Consider the following 24,797-nt stretch of genomic DNA (forward strand, 5'->3'; position numbering starts at 1 on the left):
ATCCATGCAATGAAGGAGCAGCCTCCAAGGCCGAGGCTCCCAGGGAATGTCGATCCGGCCGCTTTTTGCTTCTCCCTCATTCAAATCCTGTTTGTGGTCTGCATCTGGAAACGCTGATGCTGACCCAGTCATTCTGCAAGCCACCGAGCAGTTGGAGTAGGAGGAATAGGAGGAATGCCTTGATGCTGACCAGAGTTGGAGGGTGATGCCCCAGGAATGCAGCATGGATCCAGCCTCACATTCCCCACTGAAATGGCCCAGCAGTCATCCCAATGGAATGCCAAAGCAAGAAGGCAGGGCCATGGTGTGGAGCCACCAACCTGGGCACATCTCCTCTCTGGGGGAAGCTCTTTTAGGCCATGAGGGCAGGAAGTGCTGCTTGTGATCCAAGTTGTATTCCCTCCCATGTCCTTCCCTGTAACATCATGTCCTTCCCTTTAGCAGGACAGGATCAGGAATGGATTATGTGTATTCCAGGAAAGACTCTAGTTGTTCTTTGTGATGAAGATCATCTGCCGGTGCCTCTGATTCATCCCCCAAGAACCCCTTTCTAACCAGCTTTGGAAACGGGAGCAGGGAGCAGGCAGGAATTGTCCCATGCAGGCAGGAATTGTCCCATGTGCCCCTCTCCTCGTGCTGGTTCCCTTTGGGAGAAGCAGCAGTTTTCTGCTGCCACTTGTCCAAAGAGGATCCAGGTTATTCCCTTTGGCTCCCAGCACCTCTGTGGTACAAAGTGATGCTCGTTCCTGTTTGCATGAGCGGTGTCGGAGCCTGTACCAGAGACCTGCCCCGAGCTGTTCCTCTGCCTCCCCACGCATCCCTGCGCTGTTGTATGTTGTTGTCCCATCTAAATGTCAGGCCTTGACTGGGAGCAGATTCCCACTCACGAACGCAGCCAGAAGGGTTCCTGCAGCTGAGGTTCGTGAGCTCGGGAACAATGGGAAGTTTTGGCTTTTCCTGCAGCTTTTTTGGTGCTCGAGCCCCAGGGATGCTGAGAAGAATTCAGTGGTAAAATGAGGACTTTTATCCTGCAGCTTTTTGCTGGAGTTTTACAAGGAATGCCTGGAATGCGTTCAGGATCACTGCGCTCTGATGCCTGCACTGTGCTGTTGACCGGTACTGGGTATTCCTTCTCCAAGCAGCAGCATGGGCAGAAGGTAAAACCTCTCTTTCCCTTTCCTCCCAAGGCATGGGTCCGATCCACCTAAACGAAATTGACTGCACTGGCTTCGAGAAGTCGGTCACAGACTGCAAGTTCAACATGGAGTCCCAGGGCTGTAACCACGAAGAAGATGCTGCTGTGAGATGCAACGTCCCAGCAATGGGCTTCCAGAATCAGGTGAGAAACCAAGCGGTCCAGATGGGAGTGAGCATGGCGAGATGTGTTCAACCCAGAGCATCATCGGCCCTCCCTCGCTGTGCAGGGGAGCTGTGCAGGAATCATTCCACCTAAGCTGTGATGTTCACATTGCGTTGTACTGGGAGGAGGGCAAACGAGGGCGATGCTCCCTTTTTGCACTGAGCTTTGAGCTCCTCCACGCTCGATGGAGGCTCATTAGGTGAAGCGCTGCTTTGGCTGCAATCACTGCAAGCCAGTAACACTGGCACCCATCCCGGTTGCGATGGTTCCGGGCTCTGTGGCCCCAGCTGCTGCCTCTGCCCATGAGCTGGGCTGGTTCTCACCTCTGCTCCCTGTGCCCTGCAGCTGCGGCTGAGCGGCGGCCGCAACCCCTACGAGGGCCGGGTGGAGGTGCTGGCCGAGCGCAACGGGACCCTGCGGTGGGGCACGGTGTGCAGCGAGAACTGGAGCACGGTGGAGGCCATGGTGGTGTGCAGGCAGCTGGGGCTGGGCTTTGCCAGCCATGCCTTCCAGGTGAGCCCCTGCCCTCGGGTGTCGGTGTTGGTGTCGGTGTGCCCGGCTGGGGATGCTGCAGGAGGAGAAGGAAGCAAAACCCAACAAATCACAGCCTTCCACTGCAGGGCATTATCTAGAGAGGTCCTGGAGGTTCAGCCCCATCCACAGCAGCCCCTGGGGGGATATGGAGCAGAAGCTGTTGCAAAGCTGCTGTTTCCACAGCTCAGGTGTCCCGGGAATCCCGACTCCCTTATCCCTGTGGTTCCATGTGGATTCTTGGCCCTGTCTCAGCCATCAGGGAGTTAACTCCTGAGGCTGCCTGATGCATGAGAGCGGGGTTTAACCCAGCATCAGACCACTTGAAACCAGTTTGCTTCTGCTCCTGTAGGCTGGGTCCAGGACACATGGGGCTCACGGGCAGGTGGATTCCAGCCGGTTTAAGCGTTATCCATTGCCAGCGGGGATGCACGGGTCCAGGCAGGGGCTGGCTCAGGAGGCTGCAGCCGCCGTTGCAGTGATCTCCATGCGCAGCCTGGCTCCTCCAGCTGAGCTCCTGTGGAGGTGCCAAGCAGAGCACAAGGGCTGAGGAGAGCCACGTCCCTGCAGCACGGCCTTTCCAGCCGCCGGCCTCTATTGACACAGCCCCGAGAGGCCGGCGAGGAACAAGACGTTTTTTCCTCTGGCTGGTATTTAGGGCAGAAAGAGCCCTTCTGTGAATCCCGGCCCCGTGCGCATAAAGCTGCACTGTGTGGAACAGGGCAGCCCTGTGTGCGGGTGTGCGAAGGGCTGCTGCGATGGGAGCGCTCGGACCGAGGGGGGTTCTCTTCCTGGGAGCGTGCTCTGACAGCAGCAGGGCTGAGGAATGGTTCCTGCTTTCCTTCCTCCCCTCATCCCAAGCTTTGTGACTGCAGCTGCCTCCGGGTTTGGATGTTGGGAGTTAACGTCCTGCTGTTCCCATCGCTATGGAGAGCTGCGTGATGGAGATGAGGGTTTGAGCATCACTGAACCCCCCCTTGAGAGCAGGAGGTTTATGAGACCCTCTTAGTCCTGGTTCTCCTCAAATGCCTTGTTTCCAGTGGCATTCCAGCATGGCTGTGGATGCTGCCTCCTCTCCTGTGCAAGCAGGCACTGGCATTACTTACGGCCCTCCCAAGTGCACAGATGCCACAAGACAGATGTGCTTTGATTGCTGGGCATCTCTCCCAGAGCATGGCCTAAATGGCTTAGAACAGGCCAAGGATGAATGGAAAAGTGAGTTTACAGCTGGATTAAAACCAAGGAGAGGCTTAAACCAGCTCGGACATGGTGTTTGCTGACTGCTGGTCAGGGCAGGGTGCATGGGACTGGGATTAAACCCCAGTCTTCTGCTTAAACAGACCTGGGCTCATTCCCCAAGTTCCTCTTCCCTGCCTCAGCATCCTTGGGCATCGGCTGTCTCCTCGTGTGCTCTTGCACCGCTCTTCCCTGGAGGGAGCCTGCAAGGTAGAGGGGGAGGATCCAGGGGTCCCTTGGCACCAAAGAGGGGGTCAAATTCCTTGTTCCTCCCAGGAAACCTGGTACTGGCACGGGGACATCAGCGCCGACAGCGTCGTCATGAGCGGCGTCAAGTGCTCGGGGACAGAGATGTCCCTGGCCCACTGCCGGCACGACGGAGCCCACGTCTCCTGCCCCAGAGGAGGCGGCCGCTTCGGGGCTGGCGTCTCCTGCTCTGAGAGTGAGTACTGCAGCTCCCCCTGCTCGCAGCATCAGTGAGCGCGGGGTCCGGCCCGCACCCGGTAACCCCAGCCCTCCCTTGCAGCCGCCCCTGACCTGGTGCTGAACGCGGAGCTGGTGGAGCAGACGGCGTACCTGGAGGACCGGCCCATGTTCATGCTGCAGTGCGCCCTGGAGGAGAGCTGCCTGGCCAGCTCCGCCGCCAACACCTCCCGGAGCTCCGGCTACCGCCGCCTCCTGCGCTTCTCCTCGCAGATCCACAACAACGGCCAGTCCGACTTCCGACCCAAGAACGGGCGCCACGCCTGGGTCTGGCACGACTGCCACCGGTGGGTGCGCGGGGAGCCCCTCTGTGCCCAACGGGGGATGCAGTGGGGGGGGTTAGGGCAGGTGTCACCCTCCCACAGCCCCCTACAGTTGGATGGGTAAGAACTGGGGCATGGTCACAGATCCCAGCCTGGGTTGGGTTGGAGGGAGCTTAGAGCTCCTCCAGCTCCAATGGCAGGGACCCCTTCCACTGGAGCAGCTTGCTCCAAGCCCCTGTGTCCAACCTGGCCTTGAGCACTGCCAGGGATGGGGCAGCCACAGCTTCTCTGGGCACCCTGTGCCAGCGCCTCAGCACCCTCACAGGGAAGAGCTCCTGCCTTAGATCCAACCTTAAACGCCCCCTGTTTCAGTTTGAACCCGAAATGTATGGGTTAAGATCAGATGGATGTGCACGTGCAGAGGAAGCGCATGGAAAGATGCAGCCATCTGAGCTACCCCCTCACCTGGAAGGGACTCGAGGATGTGCTTGAATCCTGCATCTTTTAAACACATCTCGGCTGCACTTACACTGTGTGCGGGTGGGAGGTTGTTTGGGGCCTATCTGTGACAAACAGGGAATTCACAGCCATAAAAGCGTCGGTTTTGAGGGAGAAATGGGCAGTTTGAGCCAGAGTAAACCATGGGGAGGAAAGGGAGCTGGAACGCAGCCATCCAGATGCTTTGCTTCTGAACTGGTGGCTTGTTGCAAGGGTGATTCTCTCTCATGTGGGGTAAAAGGGAGCTGGGTAACTCCTGCCCCTGGTGTCAGGCTTGTGTGAAACCAGGCGATGCTCAGGGCTCAGCCCTTTATGGCCCTGGTGAGGTGCAGGTACCGCTCCAGCAGGGCGGCTGCTTCCCTGGCCCTGTTGGGATGGGCTGAGGGGATGCTTGGGTACCACAAGGCTTCACTGAGCACGCTGCAGGCTGGGAGAGACCTGGCTGAGGAAGAGGCCGGGAGCCATCTGCGTGCTTTAAACTGGATCCCCGGGGGAGGATGAACTCGGTTCCTCTTCAGCCTGCGAACAGCAGCGTGTAAACAGCCCCTTGAGTGACTCAGACATAGCTCAGCACTGAGTCAGAGCCCCGGAGCTCCGCTGCCTCCTCCCAGCGCTGGGAGCTGCTGGGAGCTTGGCTTTAGAGGTGGAAGGAGAACAGAGACGGGAGGGACCTGCAGCAGGGGGAACAGTGATGAACTGCTGGCAGTGGCAGCTCCATGCATACGTGGGTATGGATGCGGCTGGGAAAGGCAGGAGGAGGCGAGGAGGAACCCAGTCTCTAGGGCAGCTTCCTCCCTTTGCCTCCTCTCCCCTCCTTCCTCTGTACACCCACTGCAGCGATGGGAGCTGGGGTGTTCAAGCCATGGGTATTCCTACAGCTGCACTCGAGTGTTTCTTGCTTCAACCCCCGAGCGCTGGGTTTGACTCTGGTGTGTCCCAGTGCAATGTCCCATCGCTGGGAGAGCCATGCAGTGATTTAAGGACCCCCGGCTGCTCCCCATAGGGTGCTCCTGCTGCAGGTTTGCTCCCAGGTCCAAGCCTGGGATCAAACCCAGTGTGTTCCATCAGCGTGACCACGCTTGTGCACCCAGGCCTGGCCTTTGTGGTAGCAGAACTCAATCTTCCCATGTCCAGCATCCCCCAAACGCTGCTGTGGTGCAGGTTTGACAGTGCAGGGGCTGCAGCACAGGCTGGGGGCTCTCTCCTGCACCCAGCAGTGCTGCTGTTAGAGCCCAGCCCCGGCCGAGCTGGCACCAACACCTCCCTGTTGGGAAGGATGCCGCCCATCCTGTGTGATCCCAGCTGCCAGGCTCTCAGCTCCAGATGAAGTGAGTGCTCAGAGGAGCTGCTTCCATCTGCTCTGGCTTTCCTGCCTATAGATCTCTATTCTGCTGCTGAAAACCAGATCAATCCCCATAGACACGGGGCTGCTTTGGTGCCTCCAGCTCCCTTCGCAGTGCAATGTTCCTTGTTCAAGGCTGCTGATGCCTTGGATCCTGTGTTCTCTCCCTTCCTTGCCATTCCAGAACATGGTGTTCTCCAAAGGCTGGGGCAATGCTCTCCCACCAAGCAGCTCTAGCGCTTGATGTGTAAATGGGTACCCGGGCTGGGAGGCAGCGTGCAGGCAGCATGGGTGATGGTGCCACAGGGAATAGCCCCTGGCTGTGGTCTCTCTACCTCCTGCATCAGTGCTTGGTCCATAGCACCCCGTGGTGGTTGTGTATTCAGCTGCAGGGGAATGGGGCTGGGCCTGGGGGATGCAACAGCACAAACATCCCACTCCTCCTGCTGGAGCCGGCTCTCCTGGGCCAGGCTCTGTAGGGCTGGGGGTTACAGGGGTGCCTCTATTCCCTAAGGATAACTCTCCCTGTCCGTGCCTTGCAGGCATTACCACAGCATGGAGGTGTTCACCCACTATGACCTGCTGAACCTCAACGGAACCAAGGTGGCCGAAGGGCACAAAGCCAGCTTCTGTCTGGAAGACACCGAATGTGAAGCAGGTAAATGCCAGAGCCACTTATGCTGGGAGTTTATGGCTGCCCCCATCCAGGTGAACGGCTTCAGAGATGCTCTCACAGGGCTCGAACGTGGCCTGACAGGAGCCAGAAACCAGTCCTGAGGTTATATAGGTATGGAGTGGTCTCCACAGGTATAAGAACCCCTGAGGGCCCCATATGCTCCTCACATCCCTATTCCGAGCTGCTCCAAAGAGCCAAGGGTTTGGGTTCAGCTCCCAAAACCTGCCCCTGGGTGATGAGGGATGAAGGCGGCCGCTCCTCCCCTGCAGCTGCACGGTCCAGCTATGGCAGCACAAGACCCCAGTGGTTCATCACTGAACGTGGAGCTGGGAAACAACGGCATCTTCCCCTGCTGTGCCTGCAGGGGGATCCGCAGCCTGAGCTGCTGGGATGTGCCCTTGTGCCCCTAACCCTCTGCGCCTTTGCTCCGTCAGATGTGCTGAAGCAGTATGAATGTGCCAACTTTGGGGAGCAAGGCATCACCGTGGGGTGCTGGGACGTGTACCGGCACGACATCGACTGCCAGTGGATCGACATTACCGACATCCCACCGGGGGATTACCTCTTCCAGGTAGGAGCTGCTGCTATTGCTTTTATCTCACCCATTAGAGAGGAATCCAACTGATTTAATGGGGCTATAAACCGGCCCCATCCCTGGCCAGGTTGGACACAGGGGCTTGGAGCAAGCTGCTCTTAGTGGAAGGTGTCCCTGCCCATGGCACGGGTTGGAGCTGGAGGAGCTTTAAGGTCCCTTCCAACCCAAACCATTCCATGAAACTTCTGATTACAAGGAGATGATGTTCCCATAGCTAAAAGAGAAAGAATTACCCACCGGGACAACAGCGATCCCATCCCCAAGTGAGAAATCACTTCTAACAACCACATTAAGACATCCACATCCAGCTGATGCTTGATCATCCTACCCAATCCATGTGCAGGTGCTGTTGTTAGCACACTGCATCACATGGCACATTCTACACAGCCACTGCAGGGTTGTGCCAAGCTTTTGAGCTGCTGGTGAGCAAAGCTCACTTCATGTGGGGAGGAAATGGTGCTGTCGTGGTGCTGGCAGGAGTTAGGGCTGTGCCTCCAGTCTGCTCTGTGCAAGAGGGGAAATCTATGGTTCTAAACAGAGCCACGTGGAGAGGAGCAAAGGGGAGAGGAGTTAGTTCTGTCTGCACTGCCCTGGTGTGAAATGAGGATGAGGGGGATGTATCTTGGTGCATGGTGGAAGGTGTGAGCTTGATCCCTCTTTAACCGAGTCATTTGCGTCCCCTTGCACAATGAGTGAGGGTTTTTCTGTTACCAAGTATTATAGTGGAATGGGAAATGTCACCACGAGCCCATCTGCAAGGACTCTGTGCTCCTCCCCCCTGCTCAGGTTGTCATCAACCCCAACTATGAGGTTGCTGAATCCGATTACTCGAACAACGTGATGAAATGCATGAGCCGCTACGACGGGCAGCGCATCTGGATGTACAACTGCCACATAGGTGAGTCCTTGGGCAGGGAATGCAGGGATCCCACTGCAGCATTCACCAGGAATCCTCTGTGCTTCCACTGCAAGGTGTTTGTGTGCTGGTTTATCACTTTGTAGGTGCTTGGAAAGAGGAGATAGAGGCCAAGCAGAGGTGCTGTTTGCTGTGGGCTGTGCAAAGCAGCCATCACCGTGTCCCTGTTACAGGTGGCAAGGAGTGAGGTGGCAGGGGGGTTCAGCAGTGCTGCATCAGACAGGTTACTGGAGCAGCAAGCACAGCACTGGTCAAGCTCTGAAAGAAAGGCCTCAGGCCTGGTAGGATGGGGAGAGCAGAGGGCCCAGCTGTGTCCCTTCCATTGGGAAATGGGCGCTTTTCCCTCCCTAGACCATCAGATGTAAGGAAAGCTCTTGTGCAATCAATCACAGAGCTTGTGCTGAGCAGGTCCAAGCAGACAGCTCCACCTCCTTCCCAGACTCGGGCTATTCTCAACCTGGGACTCACCTCTTAGACCCCAAAGCTTCTCCTTTCTTGCAATGCAAACGAGCAGTGGAGAGCCAGAAAATGCCCTCCTGGCCTTGGAATGGGACGGAAAACTGTGGAAACTGCATTAATGCCAAGGCCAGTTAAAAATGGAATGAAGTGAAGTTGGGGCTTTGTGAGATAAACTGTTTTTAACACAGAGATTAACAGCAAGTGCCTGCTGCCCTCCCAGCAAAGGCAGCGGGGAAGGCAAGCTCCAGAGCTGGCTCCCGTCCTGCAAGGAATGTTTTTCCTGACAAAATTCCATGTCACCACTGATTTTTCCTATTAATTTGCTGGGTTGTTTTACAAAAAGACTTCTCGTGTGTCGTGCTTCAGCTGTGACCCAGTTCTGCAGAGCCAAACCCACTTCACGTGGATGAGCAGGCACTTCAGTGCCGGGGAGGCTCCAGCTCAGCTTGCAGGGATTTCTCTATACAAATCAATGGAGGTTGCTAGCTGAGAGGCTAAAACTAAGGCATGGTCCTATGTGAGACGAGCCACCAGCACCCACTTACCATTAGCCTCAAGGAGGCCATTCCCAGGTCCTACTCAGCATCACCTAGTTCCTTTAAGCAAGAAAAGTTAGCAGTGAACTGAGGGTAGTTTATGGTCTTCCTATTACAATAAAAGCCAAGATCAAGGACTCTTGGCTGGATTTAAATAGTCAGTGGTAAAACTTAACTAATGCTTTAACTGATTAGCCCAGGAAAATCTTTGCTCTTCTAGTCCTTGCTTTGAGCCCTTTGCCCCATGAGCCCCTGTGTTCTCCGCTTTATGCTGCGAGCTGCTTTGGGTGCCTCCTGCTCATCCCTGTCCCCTTCGTGTGTGCTCCCCAGGTGGCTCCTTCAGCGAGGAGACAGAGCAGAAGTTCGATCACTTCAGTGGACTCACAAACAACAAGGTGTCCACCCGATAGACCCGACAGAACACCCCACTATTTAAAGAAGCGAGGTTTCCCGAACCACTGCACACCCACCAATCAAGCAAACAATCAAACTCTGCATTAGCCAGGTAAATTATTTCCTACAGATGCCTTCCTCCCCGGTTTAGGTGCTCAGACCACCGTGTGTCTCCTGTGACTACCCCAGGTAGTTAGGAGCAGGCTTTTAGACTCTACTCGGCTCCGTATCTTCACCATTCCAACCTTCGCCACAAAGACTTCTCCCTCCACTCTGCAGCACCATCTTTATTCACAGACATAGGTCCAGGCTGCAGCAAGCACAAACTGTCTTTAGGTGCCAACAACCTAAATATGTCTTTACCATTCATTTTCCTCAAGGCATTAATCTTGGTATCTTTAAGCTCTTTGACTCAAGCTTAAACACACTGTTGGCACAAAGGCCTCCACTGGTGCCACTGCTTCTTGACTGCAGCTAATCCTCAGTGCTCCCATGGCAGGACTTCTTCATTTTAGCAAAGAAATACAAGAAAGGAAAGAAATGGAGCAGCTTTTCTGAGCAGAACAGTGTAAAGCATCATTTAATACTGCAGTGAAACTCGTGTATTCAACAGTCAACTCCCAACACAGTCTCATAAGTGGAGCAGCTAACGCAGAACGGTTCTGCAAGTGGATCAGGGCTCCATGAAGCTACACCTCCCTTGGAACATCTCCAAGACGCTGCAGACCCAATGATGAGTCGGCTGGACACAGTTTCCATGACACAGTAAGCTTTTCACCCCATAGATTCTACATGCATCTCAATATTACCTTCCAAGCTGGATATTCACTCTGTTGTTTAAAGGATGCATTTAGTTAAGGCATTGTATCATCACTGCACCTTACAGAGGTAACTTCATGGCTTTTCTCATCAGGGATCTGGACCTGTGCTGTCACAGACCCACCTGTGTAAGTTGACTTTAAAGGATTTGAACACTTGGTAAATTCACAATGGTGCTAAGTGTGTTCCTCTGTTTGTTTGAGGCACACGTTGCTACAGATCTGCAGACACAGCTACTTGAATAAAAGCCTTTTACCCAGAACACGTTTTACATGCCATTTGTCTATTTCTACTCCATGACCCTTTAGGGACTTGGTCACAATTCCTGGTCCTCAAGTTTTTTCTCTCTATATACAAAAAAAGTAACTGAATACTTAAAGCTGCCCTTTTCAATCCACAGGGGAACTGAAACTGGCTGCATCCAACTTGTGCTCCCCAAAACCTACCTCACAGGGATGTTGTGAGGCTTAAAGAACGCAGAAGGACTTTTGCTAGTGCCTGTCAAGAGTATTTCTGTCATTTATTTACCCCGTGGCCCAGACGGTGGCATCCAGCCTACTGTAAGTTGGAAAACTCCATTTTGTTCTCAAGGTGCTGGACTGTGTAGCAAAAGCAGAGCCTGAGCTGTGTTGGATGCCCTGGTGCTGCTGCCACAAGGTGTCTCACAGCATCTCCTACCACCAGGCTCTGGGAACATCAAAACTGTCAAGCTCTGGTATCCTAATCAGTGTACACCTTGCCTTGCTACCAGTGCAAGGCAGCAAGCACGGGCTCTTTAAACACCATGTAAATAAGGAAATCCCTGAACCTCACCTGCATTCAACGCTTGTCATTTTGATGGGAGATTAACAATAACAACAAATGTAAACATTAAATAGCTTTTTCTGACCCCTGCAGATGCTCTGCTCTTGCTTACAGCTCAGTTTTGGCCAACAAGATACAATTCCCTTCACCTAATGGCTGCTTTTTAAGCATAGAGCAGGCTTTACTGTAAGCAGACTCCCTTTCTGCAAGTGCCCCAGTGTTAACAATCCTTTGAATCAGAGTCCAGCAGCACGCTCTCCATAACAAAGAGCTAACAGAACCCTCACAGGATTTGGCTTCAAGTGCAAGATCTCATTCATAGTAAACTTTTCCCCTTTCCAACTTCAGAAACGATGGTGCAAGTCCGTAAGAGAACACCCCCATGGCAACTCACTGTTCTGCATGCAGTTTAATATCACAGCCATGCTCATCTATACAGCTTTTTGTTTTAGCTGAGATGGTTTATTCCTCCTGGTCCAAGCTCTCTGGCAGGAGCACGTCGGTGCCTGAGCCCTCCTGCTGCTTGTGCTTCAGGCCTAAGGCACGGGTCACGAGCCGCTTGGCCACCGCCGTGTCTGTCTGGGGTCTCTCTTTTGCCACGTGAAGGAGCTCTAGGTACAAATGGGTGAGAAAACATCAAGTTAGTGCTTGTTCAGGAAGTTAGTGCTTGTGCAGGAGCAGGCTGGTGGCTAACCCAGGGGCCTTGGGGAACAGAAGGGCTGATGTCCATTTCCTTTGTTCCATTACACATTCAGCCCAGGAGCACAATCAATCATTCTATGCATTGCCAGTAAACTGCCTTTCCTTTTAGCAAATCCCCCTCCTGCTTTATACTCAAAGATTTTCCAATGGCAGTTCAAAAGCTGCTTGGCTCTAATTAAGCTCGAGCTCTTCTGCAGTGGTGAAGAGAATCATTCCCCATTAGCTTTCAGGAACAGCTTCCCGGCCACCTTCAGCATCCCTGTGAACAAAATGAAGCCACACAGTCCAACCACATAGAACCAAGTTTTTCCATGCTTGGGGATGTTTGAGCTCAATTCAGAGCAAGTAAACCACCAGAAAGCAGCAAGGGAAGAAAAATCTGCATTTCTTAAAGACTATTTGGCTACAGCAGATGCTTTGGGAAAGCCCTTTGGCCACTAACTTCCAGTTTCTGGCAGACACCCTGCTTGCTCCAGTCTCACAAGAAATGAATACCCCAAACCTTTGCCAAGGGCACAGTGGGTTGGATTTGGTGATTTCCTACTCATTTATCAGCAACTGGGTGCAAATCTGTTATCCAGTCAGTAATGAGGCTTGGCTTGGCTTTCTCAGAGGTTTCCTTAGTACAAGCAACAGCGGCAACTCAAAGCTTGGGAAATAAACCTGCCACTCTTTCTTGACAGGAACAAAGGAAAACACTAAGAGATAAGAGACACTGTCAGCTACAGAGCCAAACCTGTGCTTGGAAAATAACTGCTATTGAAATTGAATCCAAGAGTTTAGAGATGATGCTCCCCAGCAGGAGTTTATAACCTGATTCAGAAGTGCTCCAGCACCGAGAATCAGGAAGCGGGAGTGAAAAGAGATTCTGGGGAGTGTGTAAACCCAAATCACATCCTTTGATGTGCCATTGAAATCTAGCAGGCTTTAAAACTCAGGAATTTCCAACTGTGACAGTGTCCCTTGAACCCATTCATACAGAAACTTGTTTAACTGCAGTGTACTGGAGAAGTAACAGCATCATTGTGCCTTCAGCAAAGTCTCTGCTGCTACCAGGTTCATGGCATTTCTTTACTGTGGCAAGTATAACTGATTACAATATGATTTTAAAAGGCAATAAAAGAAATAAACCAATGCTAATGGCTAGCTTAACAATTCTTTTACCTTCACCTGATACTGAACAAAATGACACCAACCACAAAAGGACGCTGTTATTGCTTTGGTCTTCCTGTGCTCACAGCTACAGCTCCACCCCCCTGCTGCACACAACCCTGCACTTCAAGCTTCCCATAAAAGAAGCAAGTCACACAAGAAAGACTAAGCCCGAGCTCTAGCAGCCCACTTAGCTGAAGACAGACCAGAAACCAACAGGATTTGGTGCATTTTGCTTCAGTCCTTGTGTAGCAGGAGAAGAAAAGGGACTGAAAACACACCCACAGGTAATAGCTGTAGTTCTGCTTCCTGTAAGCAGACTGTCATCTCACGCTGCCAATTCATTCTTGTCATCACATCCACCCTTGCTGCTGCACACGGGCACAACCAGCATTGCTGAGGTAGGAAGTTTTACCAGGAATAGGACACAAGTTGGCTGCAAACACTGTTAAGAATATAAATTCATCTTCAGGCTTCTACTGAAGATTCCACCCCAAAGCTCCATGTCCTGCAGTGCCAATAAGGCTCTAAAACACCAATTAACCACAAGAAATACAGCTCCTTAAGATGTATTTCCCCATTTAACATGTCATGGTGACCACTCAGGATGTAAAAGACTGGTAAACCAAAAATACTACTACTACTAAGTAAAACACTGACTTACTTGGTCGCTGAAGGGCCTTGATTTTGGACTGCTTCGTGGCATGGATCAACGGTCGGATCTTTAAAGCAGGATAACGTCGCCCCAGGGCTTGAGATGCTTCAAAGAACAAAGAGTGTTGAAATCAGCAGACTGAGTATGGTAAAAATCAGTACATGGTATAATAACAGTGAATAATTTGAGCTCCAGCAGCTGCTGTGTTATCTCAAGCCCTGTGCTAAAACAGCTAAGCTCATTCTGGTCACCTCAGGCTTACAGGAGCACAGGGAGAGTCCTGTGAAAACAGAGTCATGTTTTAAAAGACAACTCTGACATTATTAGACTAAATAAGAAGGAAGTTACAAGGAAGTTCTTCCCTGGATGAGCTTTAAGGTCACTTCCAACACAAACCACTCTGTGATTCTAAATCCCAAGAGCATAAGCTTTGGGCCTGCTGGATGCAAACACCTCTTGGGATGGCTCAGAGCTGAGCTTGGCTGTTTGTCCCCAAGAAGGCAGGTCTGGCAGCAAGCTTGGTGCTGCCCTGCGTGCCACCATGCTCAGGAGGTCACTGTACCCCAGGCAGGACTTTCTGCCTAGTTAAAGGAGGAATAAACCTGCAGGAGCAATGCAAATTCATTACTAGAAACACAGCACGAGTCACTCCCTATGCAAGAGGTGCCTCGGTGCCCATCCAAACCAGTTACAAACCTGCTGCTCTGGCAGAGCAGCGTTTCCACACCCACCACAGAATTCCAGCTTCTCCAGCTGGAAAAGCCTTTCAAGTTGGAAGCGTGTGGGAAGAACAACGCGATGAACCATGACTGCCTTGGCAACCCAATGCAGGACTCAACACAGGTCACTGCAGGGGCACTGTGCATGAGCAGAGACCTCAGCAGCTCCACAGGGCCCCTGAACATGAACCAAATCACTCTACCTGTGGAGAGGCTGGAGAAGATGCCCAGAGCGTGTGTATCATCAACCCACTGGATTTTGAACCCGCTCTCGCTGAAATGAAGAGACAATGGAATGAAACTGGTTAATGAGAGAAAAACCACTCCCCACACACTAAAACCCATCGACCACCTTGAGCTGTCACAAGGCCTGAAGTGTTTTCAAGCAGGCCAATGGTGCTTTCCAAAGCATTACACCTATTTGACACCAAGGGAAAGAGAAGGAAAGGAGCAGAACATCAGATGTGCCCCCTTCAAGGCCACAATGTGCAATTACCCCCTCAGCTGCCCCCAACAGCTCTCCTCTTCCCTCAGCCGAAAGCAACCTCCACTGCAGGCATTGCTCCATCGCAGCAAATGGAAATAGAACGTGAGGGGAAACACAGAGAGGAGCTTATTTAAAACATAAACCATGGCTGTTAAAGGATCTGCAGAGGGAAGAGTTCCCATCTGATCCACCAGTGATAGCAAGACAGGAGGAGGATGGTGGTGGGAGGAAGACACCCTCCTGCAGACACCAAACCAGTTCAGAGCTGAACCTTTATCACTCACCAGGGCTGAACTCTGTTCTGCTCCTGATGCAGCATCACTCCCTCAGGCACAAGGCTCTGCTCCCTGGATTTACATACTAAATCTGATCTCCAGCAGCAGAATCGAGCCCTTTTTCTTACATAAGCCTTTGCAAGCATGTAATTTCATTGTAATTTCACCCAGGCACCCAAGTGCAGGAACCAAGATGCTCCTAGAAAGCACCTGAAGCCTCACTGACGCCTGTAGGAGTAAGTGCGAATACATCTGTAGCTAACCATGAGAGAGCCCTGAAGAACCAGCTGTGGTTTAAATCCCACATGAGCTGCAGGAAATGTCCTTTAAGGCACAGAAAGAGCAGGACACATGGGCACAAAGGTGAAACTAAGATTCCAGCTCCATCAGGCTGCCTCATGCCAGCGGGAAGGCTGCTCCCTCCATGCCCCTGCTGTGCTCAGGCTCTCAGAGATACTCACTGGAAGTCGGAGAACATCTCCACCAGGTCCTCTGTCTTCAGTGATGGGGAGAAGTCATAGATTTCAGTCACATGGCCAAAATCCCCCTCGCTGACTTGGGCATCCCTGTAGCTGGAACAGTCCAAGCTGATCTTCTCGATGCTTACGCTCTTCACAGTTAAATTACCCACAATCTGAGGGGATTAAAGAAGAAAACCATTATAAAGATGAGGTTTCACCACAAAGACCAACCCGCCAGGTTCCACCTCGGTCCCTGCAAACCACTTCTGTGGCTCCTGCCATCAGGTTTAGCCCCAGCACAGGGACTATTCCCATGCCCTGGGGCCACATCCTTTCCCCACAGTCGCTCCCAGGGCTTGCAGAACACTACCTCTGCCAAGAGCTCTGTGGTACAGTCGTCCTCGAGGCTGCTCCTCCTGCGCACGGCCACGTTCTCCTCTCTGTCACCTGCAGGCAAGTGCAGCTCATGCCACAGAGCATCGGCCAAGCACGAACCCTCCTTGTCCTCCCCTTCCACCATGGACTCCTTCCCGCTGCGGTTCTGCACCGGAGCGTCTGTCCGGTGCTCGGTCTGGTCCTCAGGAGATGATGGCTCAGCACCACACATGGGCTCAGCTGCAGGGAGAGGCTCATCTGGGGCTTCTGTGGGGTTCTGGCACTGGATCTGCTCCACCTGGGCAACGCTGGGGCACTCATCATGGCTTTCCAGGTTGGAGGAACCCTTCCCTCCCTCCACAGCGCCAGCATTCAAGTCCTTGCCCTGTTCTTCAGGCAGGGACATGATTCTGCTGCTCTCCAGGCCCCTGGCAGTGGTGTGGCTCTCGTCCTGGTTTTCCAGCACCAGTGACCCTGCACTTGACTCTGCTTCCACTGGGTCTGCACTGCAGTTACTGGCTGTAAGGGAGGAGGTTTTGGCATGCTCCAATACACTGGCATTCCGGCTGCTTTGGTCTTCAGCTTGCACCTGGCACAGGATTTTGGTACCTTCTGGTCTAACAGTGTTATCACAGCTCAAATCTCGCCCTTCTGCTTCAGCTGGGGGTTTACTGTGTACAGAAGAAAGGGAATCTGAACAGTCTTTATCCTGACCTTCCTGCTCAGAGAAATCCTTGATGCTCTGTAACAACGGGACATCCCTATGACACGGGGGACACTCAGCATTATTATCTCCTGGAACGCACCCTTCACCAGGCTCCTCCTGCTCAAAGGCCAAGGAGACATCACCTGAGCTTCCTTCAGACCTGCCCAGCTCCTCCCGGGCAGTCTCTTTGGGGCAGGTCTCTTCCTCCTGTGCCACATCCCCACCAGCAGCCGCCGGGTTCTCCTGCTCGCCCCATTCCTCCCTCTTGCGCATCGCCTTGGGCACGTAGAGGGCTTTATCCGGCTTCTTCCTGGGCGGCTTCCTGATCCTGCCGGAGCCCACGGACGCTCGAGGGTTGTCCCCATGCACGTCCCCAGGGTGCCGCAGCCGCCCCCCTCGGCTGCCCCGGCCCCATGGCTGCGGAGCCCGGGCTGGTCTCAGGGGGTTGGTGCTGGGTTTTTGGTCGCTGGTTTCGGTGGGCAGCCTGGGAACAAGGGAACAGCAAGAGGTGAGCAGAGGAACCCAAGTAATGCGGTGCATGTAAAAGAGAGGAGGGAAAGCACCACATCCATGGCAAGTCAGCAGACAGGGAAAAAGAATCACGGAATCAGATAGCTTGGAAAAGACCTTCAAGATCACCCAGTCCAGCACTGCCCATTCCACCACTAACCATGGCACTAAGACAGCTGCAGAAAGCAATAAGGTCTCCTCTGAGCCTTATCTTCTCCAGACTAAACCTGCCCAGGTCCCTCAGGCACTCCTTATCACACTTGTGTTATTCTTGTGCAGAAGAGCCTCTGCTTCCTCAATGACTGGAGGATTGCCATCAGACACCTCCTCTTTGAAGAGGGGCACCACACACACACGCACTTTGTGCTTGGAAGTTTAAACAAACCCTGTGCCCATGGGAAGAGAAGCACCGTTAGAGCTACTGCACCTTACAGCCGCGTGGCAGATCACCGTCCTCCTCCTCCAGCCTTCTCCCACTGAAAAGCTGCTCAACAGATCCATGCTGTCCACAGTCCGATGGATCAGGTACCTGAGGCGGCTGGACAGGGGAGGGAACAGGAGCACGCTGAAAGGAGAGAGGGGATCCAGGGCATCAGCAACTTGTAGGAAGGCAAAGGACAGGCACGCAGCAAGGGTTTATCAGTCCCTCTTCCCAGGTCATTTCCCGAGTGGGGCTTAAATCCGCACCCAAAAGCCAAGCAGGACATTCTGATATAAAAGAGCCCAAAGCCCCTCCTCATCCCAGATGTCTACATGAGCTTGCTTTGCATGCAGCAGTGGGAGCACCCGACCTTTGACTGGGGATCCCAGTGCTGCCTGTGTCTGTGCTGGGAATGGTGGGAGATCACCAGCACAAGCTACTGGTCCCATTGCACCCAGTCTGAGTGCGCACCAGAAACCATCAACTACGAACATAACTGGATGAACACAGACCCTATTTGACTTCATTGCATTTAGTCACATTCTTACAACTCCAGTTCCATTCCTCAGCATTCCACAATGGGTGCCCCATCCCTGGCAGTGTTCAAGGCCAGGCTGGACACCAGAGCAACCTGCTCTAGTGGAAGGTGTCCCTACCCGTGGCACGGGGTTGACACTGCTTGAAGGTGTATAATGAATGATATATAATGGTGTAAAATGTGCCCTTAATGGAGAGGGACACAGGGCACAGCTCCCTGGCGATCCTTGGCCTGCAAGGATGCCCCGAGCCAGGCTGGACCCTGCAGCCGGGCTCCAAACCCCACAGGCAGAGAACTGGTGTAAAAGAAGAGACAAGAGCCCCCACGTGCTGCCGTGTGTGCAGTGCTGTGTGCGTGTGCAGTGCCCTGCGTGCAGTGCATGCAGTGCCCTATGTGCAGTGCCCTGTGTGCAGTGCCCTGTGCCACCACCCGGGGTGCAGCAGAGGCTCACCCCTGCACCCAGAGCCCAGCACCCACCTGTGGAGCTGCCCCTGCAGCACGAAGCGCTCCAGCTCCTCCATGATCCTGCCCACGAACTCATCCTCGTTGGGCGAGAGGAAAACCCCATCCATGCAGCGCAGCGCCAGCGTGGCAGCGGGTCTGGGGTTGGGGGGGACAGGGACGCATGGAGGCACCCACAGCAGCACCCAGGGGGGCCCCGCGCCCTGCGGGCCTCCCCTGCAGCTGCATGCATGGACCCTGGTGCAGCCCTGACCCGAACCAAGGCACCCGGCACCTCTCGACACCGCTGTGCCCCTTCCCCACGCACCCCAGCACAGGGCTGCTCTCTGCACGTTACCCCTTACCCTGCGCACCCCGCTCCGGTCCCCGGGCACCCCTCAAGGCCCCAGGCACCGCCGGACACCCCCTCAGCCGCTCGGTTCCCCGTTACCCCCCCTCCAGCGCTGCTTTCCCCCACACCCCCCTCTTTCCTCACCCCCTCTCCCGCTCCCAGACCCCCATTGCCCCCCAGCACCCCCCGTACCCCCATTTCCCGGCCCCCCTCCCCACCGCTCACCACCAGGCCCGGTCCCAACGGCAGCTCCCGGCGCTGCGCATGCGCCAAGCCCGGCCCCGACCTCCCGACAGACCCCGCCCCTCCGCGGGGTGCGGGCGGGGGGGGCCGCAAACCACCCTAAAGCACCCCCAAAATACCCCTAAACCACCCTAAAGCACCCCCAAAATACCTCTAAAGCACCCTAAAACACCCACGAACTACCCACAAACCACCCTAAAACAACCTAAAACGCCCTAAAACACCCCCAAAGCACCCCAAAATACCCCTAAACCACCCACAAGCTACCCACAAACCACCCTAAAACACCCCCAAAATACCCCTAAAGCACCCTAACAATACCCCTAACACCCTAAAACACCCACAAACCACCCCTAAACCACCCTAAACTACCCCCAAAATATCCAAAACCACCCCAACCACCCCAAGTCCCCACCTTCACCCCAAATCAAACCCCAACCTTCACCACTCGCCCCATCCCCTGCAGTGAGCCCATGGAGCAGCCACCAGCAGGGATGGCTCCAGCGCTGGGCTGCTCGTAGTGCTTCAGTCATAGCCCCAGGAGGAATCCCCGCATCATCAGGTCCAGCCATGCCCCAGCACTAAAACCCGTGGCACCCAGCACCACATCCACACAGCTCAGACACCTCCATGGGTGATGATTCCATCACTGGGCAGCCTGTACCATGAGCACCCTCTGGGGCAGGAATTGTTCCTCAGCTCCATCTAAGCCTGCCCTGGTGCAGGTTGAGGCCGGTTCCCCTTGTCCCATCGCTTGGGAGCAGAGCCCAGCCCTTCCTGGCTGCATCCTCCTGTCAGGCACTTGTAGGGAGCCATCAGGTCCCCCCTGAGTCTTCTCTTCTCCATCTGAACCCCCCAGGTCCCTCATCCCTTCCCCATCACACTTGTGCTCCAGGCCCTGCACCACCTCCATTCCCTTCTCTTGGCACTACTCACCTTTCCCCTCATCACAAAGGTTCTTCCAGCCAAAATTCCCAGTTTTGAGCCATTTCATCCCCTTTCTTGGGCACACGGCAGCACAAAGCACGAAATGAATCCAAATGATGCCAAGAGCTGGAGCTTTGGGGGAGGGATAAACAGCACTTTGGGCTTGTTTCAGGTGAAGCCAATGAGCCTCACAGGTGCTCAGCGTTTCTAAGTGTAATTTCACCTTAATGAGTCAATGCAAAAGTCCTGGGAGCACCCCTGCTCCAGGTGCTGCAAGAGGAAAGGTCTCCAGAAGTTCAACCCTAGCACAGGAGACAAGGGCAGCATCACCTTGACCAACCGCCTTCCCTGGGTGTCATTGAGCACTCACAGGCTCCATCCCTCCTGCCTCTTCCCATCAGCGGGATGATGGCTGGGAATTACCATATAGATTGGGAAAGGCAGGGCTGTGATTTTACAAGAGCTTCTTGCCAGGCTCCTCCAGGCATCTGGAGATGCTCATCCAGGCTTGACCCCTGCGCCTGGAGCTCCTTCCTCCAAGGCCAGCCCTGGCCTCTGCCTGATGAGAGGAGCAGTTGATGATTCCAATTTGGAAGCAAAATGAGCCTACAGCAGCCACCTCCCATTCCCCCCTCCCCATACACACTATTTCCCCCTTTCTAAACCCATTCCTCCCAACCCTGAGGAAATCAAGGGCAACAGCCATCCCCTGCCCCATGCTTCCCACCAGGATGCATTGGAGAGGGGCTTGGGACAAGGGCCTGTAGGGACAGAACAAGGGGAATGGCTTTAACCTGCACGAGGGGAGACTGAGCTGAGCTCTTAGGCAGAAGCTCTTCCCTGTGAGGGTGCTGAGGCGCTGGCACAGGGTGCCCAGAGAAGCTGTGGCTGCCCCATCCCTGGCAGTGCTCAAGGCCAGGTTGGACACAGGGGCTTGGAGCAAGCTGCTCCAGTGGAAGGGGTCCCTGCCCGTGGCAGAACTGGATGAGCTTTGAGGTCCCTTCCAGCCCAAACCAGTCTGGGATTCCATGGACTGCTCAGCACTGCTGGGTCTGCTCACCCTGCCAAAAGCCACCCCTCTTCACACCCTGCCTGCTGGGTCTGCCCCTCCTTCTCCCATGACAAAACCAGAGCTCCAGACAGTGAACGGCCTTACCTGGGCTTACAGGGCAGGGGCAGAGCTGCACCCACATGCACAGGTCCCGACTCATAGTCCTGGCTCCAGGAGCAAGTAGGAATTCATGTCACTCACCTCTGGAATACCGGCAGGGATGGACCAGTACTGCATGGCTTTAGGATGGGAAGAGGATGCTTCCTGGTGGAACTGCAGGGGAGGACAGTGCAGGAAACCCACAGCAGGAACCAGAGAAACCCATTCTGAAGCCAGGTAAACAAGGGGCATTTTTGCCAAAGCAAGCCACAGTTACACCAGTTTGGAGCTGTTGTCCATTTCCCAGCCTGACCACAGGAATGCCTGTGCTGGGCAGAGACCTGGTCCATAAGCTGGAAGTTAATGAAGACAGTAACTGGACAAAAAAGAAGGATCACATCACCCTCTCCTTTGCCTTTTGCAGGTTCAACCCTGCAACCCATCACAGGTAACAGTGATACACCGAGCTTTACTGCAGTCCCTACAAACAGGCATGGATAAAGCTCCAGAACCTCGTCACCAGCTGAGTATCAGCAAACATCAAACCCAGGGCAACGAGGACACTGGAAAAAGCTGCACCTTCAATCTGACCCCCTCTATGCACCAAACCAGGAGGCCTGAAGTAAAGCCCGATCACAGCACACGTGCTACAGCACCCTGCCTTTAGTGAGGGCCATGGATGTACTGCAGGAGCATACAACTGGAATTGGGTTGGATCTCCCAGGACCATGCCAGACGATCATCCCCTCTTCCAAACTCCTTCCCTGAGCTGGGATTTACCACACTCCCAGAGCTTGCCTTGGTTCTGACAGCCAGCCACCCCTGCAGCATGGGGAGATGGTTGTACATGGGGTTCAGTCCTCCTGCTGCTTCCCTAGTGAGATCCAAGCACTGACCTTGGAGATGCAGCGAGCTCCGCTCCCCTCCCACACTGATTGTGCTGTAGTTTGACTATAACTGGGCTCCAGTTAATGATTACCCTCACTTTGTAATTACCCCTTGCTGATTTCTCTGTTAACGTCTGCAGGGAGGGGGAGAGGCCTTTCTGCTGCACAGGGAGCTAAAGATGTCTCGGCTTCAAGAGGACACAGACATGCCACTTGCTGCTGTGGTGGTTCACCAGGCATGGAGCAAAACCCCTCTCTCAAGTCAAGCAGCCTGCAGGGAGATGCTGGGGGCTGCTCACTTGCTGTTTTGGCCCCCAGCTAAGCAGACACAAGCTCCCAACCTACAGGAGAGGCTCATTAAAGAGTACAGGTGAGCACGGAGTGCTGCTTAAGAAGCTATTCTTACTACTGGAAAGGGCCAGCAAGGGAGGCAGTGGGGAAGGATCCGTAATGAGATGGGGGAGGAAGGGAACTGGAGGGAGTACAAAGAGAAAAGGGGAAGAAACAGTCCAGGAAAAGGAGGAGGACTCGACTGATGAGGGCACAGAAACCAAACCAGCAATGTTGTTGCTTTAACACCTCATTTTCCCTCTACCCTCAGAGTCTCAAGGGCTCAGACACTCTCATCCCCAAACAATCCAACATCCTGGGGCTAAACCCCAGTTTATGTTCATGCACCCCTCAGCTGTGCATGTCCCAGCTTAGAGGCCAGCTCCTCCTCCAGGGGCCAGCGTAGACCTTTATACACCCAGCCCTTCCCTGCAACACACTCAGGACAAGCTGCTACCAAGCACAGCCTCAGGGCTCCGGGAGAGGTGGCTGCGTTCCAGTCCAGACCTGCAGGAGGGTTCACCTGAGCACGAGACACAGTCAGAGGTGAGCCCAAGAGCGTTATCCCAGCAAAGCCATCACCTCCTTCCTGCAAAGCCCACCACAGACCTGGGTTTCCCTCACTAGAGGCTGCTTTGCAGCACTGTCCCAGCAGTCATCACCACATGAGCAGCTGCCTTTGGCCTGTGCCCATTGAGCAGCCAGGGCTCCTGCCCAGAGAGTGCAATGCCCACATTATCCACAAAGTCCTCAGGAAACAGGCAAGTGCAATAGCCCCTGCATCTCTCTTTGAGACCATCCCACCACCCTTTTCCCAGCCCTTCTCAATTGAACACGTTGCTGGTGAAAGGGGTCATCTTCTCCAGCGAGACAGCCACTTCACACTCCACGTGCATCACTGCAGGGCTGGTGGTGGGAGAAGGCTCAGAGGCCTGAGAAGCCCTGCCAGAGGCCATCTCATTGCTCTCCATGTGCAGAGCAACGTGGGGGAGAAGCTGGTGGTAGCTGAGGGTCACCGCTTCCTTCTGGTACGTGGTGTCGGGGTGGTAGGAGACCAGCTCATTGCTGAATTTCACCGTCTCCACTGCATTGCTGGGGCAAAGGCAGCCACAGCCCAAGAGGGTTGCAAAAGCTCTCCTGAAGTCTGCGTTGAAGGCGTAGATGATAGGATTGAGGGAAGAGTTGGCCCACCCAAACCAGACAAAGATGCTAAAGATGGTCTCACTAACACAAGGCAGCTCTCCGGGCTCATGCAGGCCAGGATCACAGAAGGGCACCATGCAGTTGAGCACGAAGAAGGGCAGCCAGCAGAAGACAAAGACGCCCATGATGATGGAGAGGGTTTTGAGGACCTTGGTCTCCTTCTTGAAGGAGTTCTTCAGGGAAGCCTCGTGAGGGCAGTCACTGCTGTGGCAGCTTTGGGCATGCTCCACCGCCCTCTCCAGGGAGGAGATGCTGCGGATCTGGCGCCGGGCGATGCAGAAGATGCGGGTGTACGTCACCAGCATGATGGCAACGGGGATGTAGAAGCTGACGAGAGAAGACGAGATGGCGTAAGTCCTGTTGAGGCTGAAATCACAGCTCCCCTCCTCCCCGGTGAGGTTAAAACCTGGCTCCTGTTGGGTAAGGAGCTCCCCATCCTTGTGCCACTTCAGCTGCACGGGGATGAAAGACATCAAGAGGGAGAGCAGCCAAGCGAGCGCGACCATGACAGAAGCCACGCGCTGCGTCATCCTCCTCTCATAGCGGAAGGGGTTGGATATGGCCCAGTACCGGTCCACGCTGATGATGCACAAGTTGAGGATCGAGGCTGTGGAGCACATGATGTCAAAAGCCACCCAAACATCACAGAAAGCCCCAAAAGGCCAGAACCCCAGCACCTCGGTGGCAGCCTTCCAGGGCATCACCAGGACAGCCACAAAGAGGTCAGACACAGCCAAGGAGACGACGAAGAAATTGGTGACCTTAGAGCGCAAGTGCCTGAACTTCACCACGGCCACACACACCAGGGCATTGCCCAGGAGCGTGGAGAGGATGAGGAGGGAAAGCAAGGTGGCTGCCACCACACGGAAGGACAACTTGGAGCTGCTTTCCTCCACCCAGCTCTTCCTGCTGCCAGTGCCATTGATCACATCCTGCCCACCTCCTTCTGTGGAGGAGTAAACACCATCCATGGGTTCCTCTTTGTTTCAAGTCCCTCAAGAGGTTCCAGAGCTGTTCAAGTCCTATCAGCACCCAAAACCCCTTCTCACTGCTCAGAATCAATCCTCCCAGTTCTCGCAGCACCAGAAGTGCCTGCAGCTCTCATCGCTTTCCACGTCTGCTGCTGACAGCGATTTTCCCCTCTTTGCCACCCCACTCTGCTTTCCTCGCAGCTCACAGAGGGCTGGCACTCACCTCCTGCATTGCATCAAGCCTTCCTCCCTCTTCTCCCTCAGTAGTTCCTCACCCACTGTTGATGTGGTGCCTGCTACAGGATCCCAGTCACCCCTTCCGCGCTGGGACTTGCTGCCAGACGCAGGAGGGAATCAGAGCTGTCTCTGCTCTTGCAGACG

At 54.3% G+C, this 24,797-nt stretch overlaps 3 protein-coding genes across 5 annotated transcripts in view; 1 reads left to right on the forward strand and 2 right to left on the reverse strand.

The window, feature by feature from the left end:
* The window catches only part of LOXL2 (lysyl oxidase like 2), a 31,901-nt gene extending 20,944 nt beyond the window's left edge, over nt 1-10,957 (forward strand). For 2 of the 3 annotated variants that reach the window (XM_061349748.1, XM_061349749.1), the window contains 8 exons: nt 1,188-1,339; nt 1,706-1,873; nt 3,404-3,569; nt 3,654-3,897; nt 6,256-6,371; nt 6,824-6,960; nt 7,771-7,882; nt 9,226-10,369. In XM_061349748.1, coding sequence (XP_061205732.1) covers nt 1,188-1,339; nt 1,706-1,873; nt 3,404-3,569; nt 3,654-3,897; nt 6,256-6,371; nt 6,824-6,960; nt 7,771-7,882; nt 9,226-9,305 — 1,175 coding nt within the window. In that variant the 3' untranslated portion in view covers nt 9,306-10,369. Of the gene's footprint in view, nt 1-1,187; nt 1,340-1,705; nt 1,874-3,403; nt 3,570-3,653; nt 3,898-6,255; nt 6,372-6,823; nt 6,961-7,770; nt 7,883-9,225; nt 10,370-10,507 lie in introns of those variants that run through there. The other variant, XR_009724933.1, reaches the window with a different exon arrangement.
* A 348-nt stretch (nt 10,958-11,305) lies between these two features.
* Nucleotides 11,306-18,568, reverse strand: R3HCC1 (R3H domain and coiled-coil containing 1). The gene is made up of 7 exons (XM_061349750.1): nt 18,390-18,568; nt 17,381-17,518; nt 15,733-16,927; nt 15,363-15,535; nt 14,343-14,413; nt 13,430-13,525; nt 11,306-11,522 (listed from the first exon to the last, which is right to left on the reverse strand). Exons 1-7 carry the CDS (start codon nt 18,482-18,484, stop codon nt 11,374-11,376), a joined length of 1,917 nt encoding a protein of 638 aa, XP_061205734.1. The 5' UTR covers nt 18,485-18,568; the 3' UTR covers nt 11,306-11,373.
* Nucleotides 18,569-22,710: 4,142 nt separating this feature from the next.
* Nucleotides 22,711-24,520, reverse strand: LOC133210413 (D(1) dopamine receptor-like). Its single transcript, XM_061349751.1, has one exon. It carries the CDS (start codon nt 24,414-24,416, stop codon nt 23,067-23,069), a length of 1,350 nt encoding a protein of 449 aa, XP_061205735.1. The 5' UTR covers nt 24,417-24,520; the 3' UTR covers nt 22,711-23,066.
* Nucleotides 24,521-24,797: the final 277 nt, after the last annotated feature.

This window comes from Neopsephotus bourkii, unplaced genomic scaffold (assembly GCF_033783945.1).
Source record: "Neopsephotus bourkii isolate Nb327-2 ecotype Australia unplaced genomic scaffold, CSIRO-AGI_Nbou_v1 NB_457, whole genome shotgun sequence".
Classification (NCBI taxonomy): Eukaryota; Metazoa; Chordata; class Aves; order Psittaciformes; family Psittacidae; genus Neopsephotus; species Neopsephotus bourkii.

Coding starts and splice junctions, on each gene's coding strand:
- R3HCC1 (XM_061349750.1), bottom strand. CDS start 18,484: ATGGATGGGGTTTTCCTCTCGCCCAACGAGGATGAGTTCGTGGGCAGG. Junction 17,519..18,389: donor CTGCAGGGGCAGCTCCACAG/GTGGGTGCTGGG, acceptor CTCTCCTTTCAG/CGTGCTCCTGTTCCCTCCCC. Junction 15,536..15,732: donor CCACAGAGCTCTTGGCAGAG/GTAGTGTTCTGC, acceptor TAATCCCCTCAG/ATTGTGGGTAATTTAACTGT.
- LOC133210413 (XM_061349751.1), bottom strand. CDS start 24,416: ATGGATGGTGTTTACTCCTCCACAGAAGGAGGTGGGCAGGATGTGATC.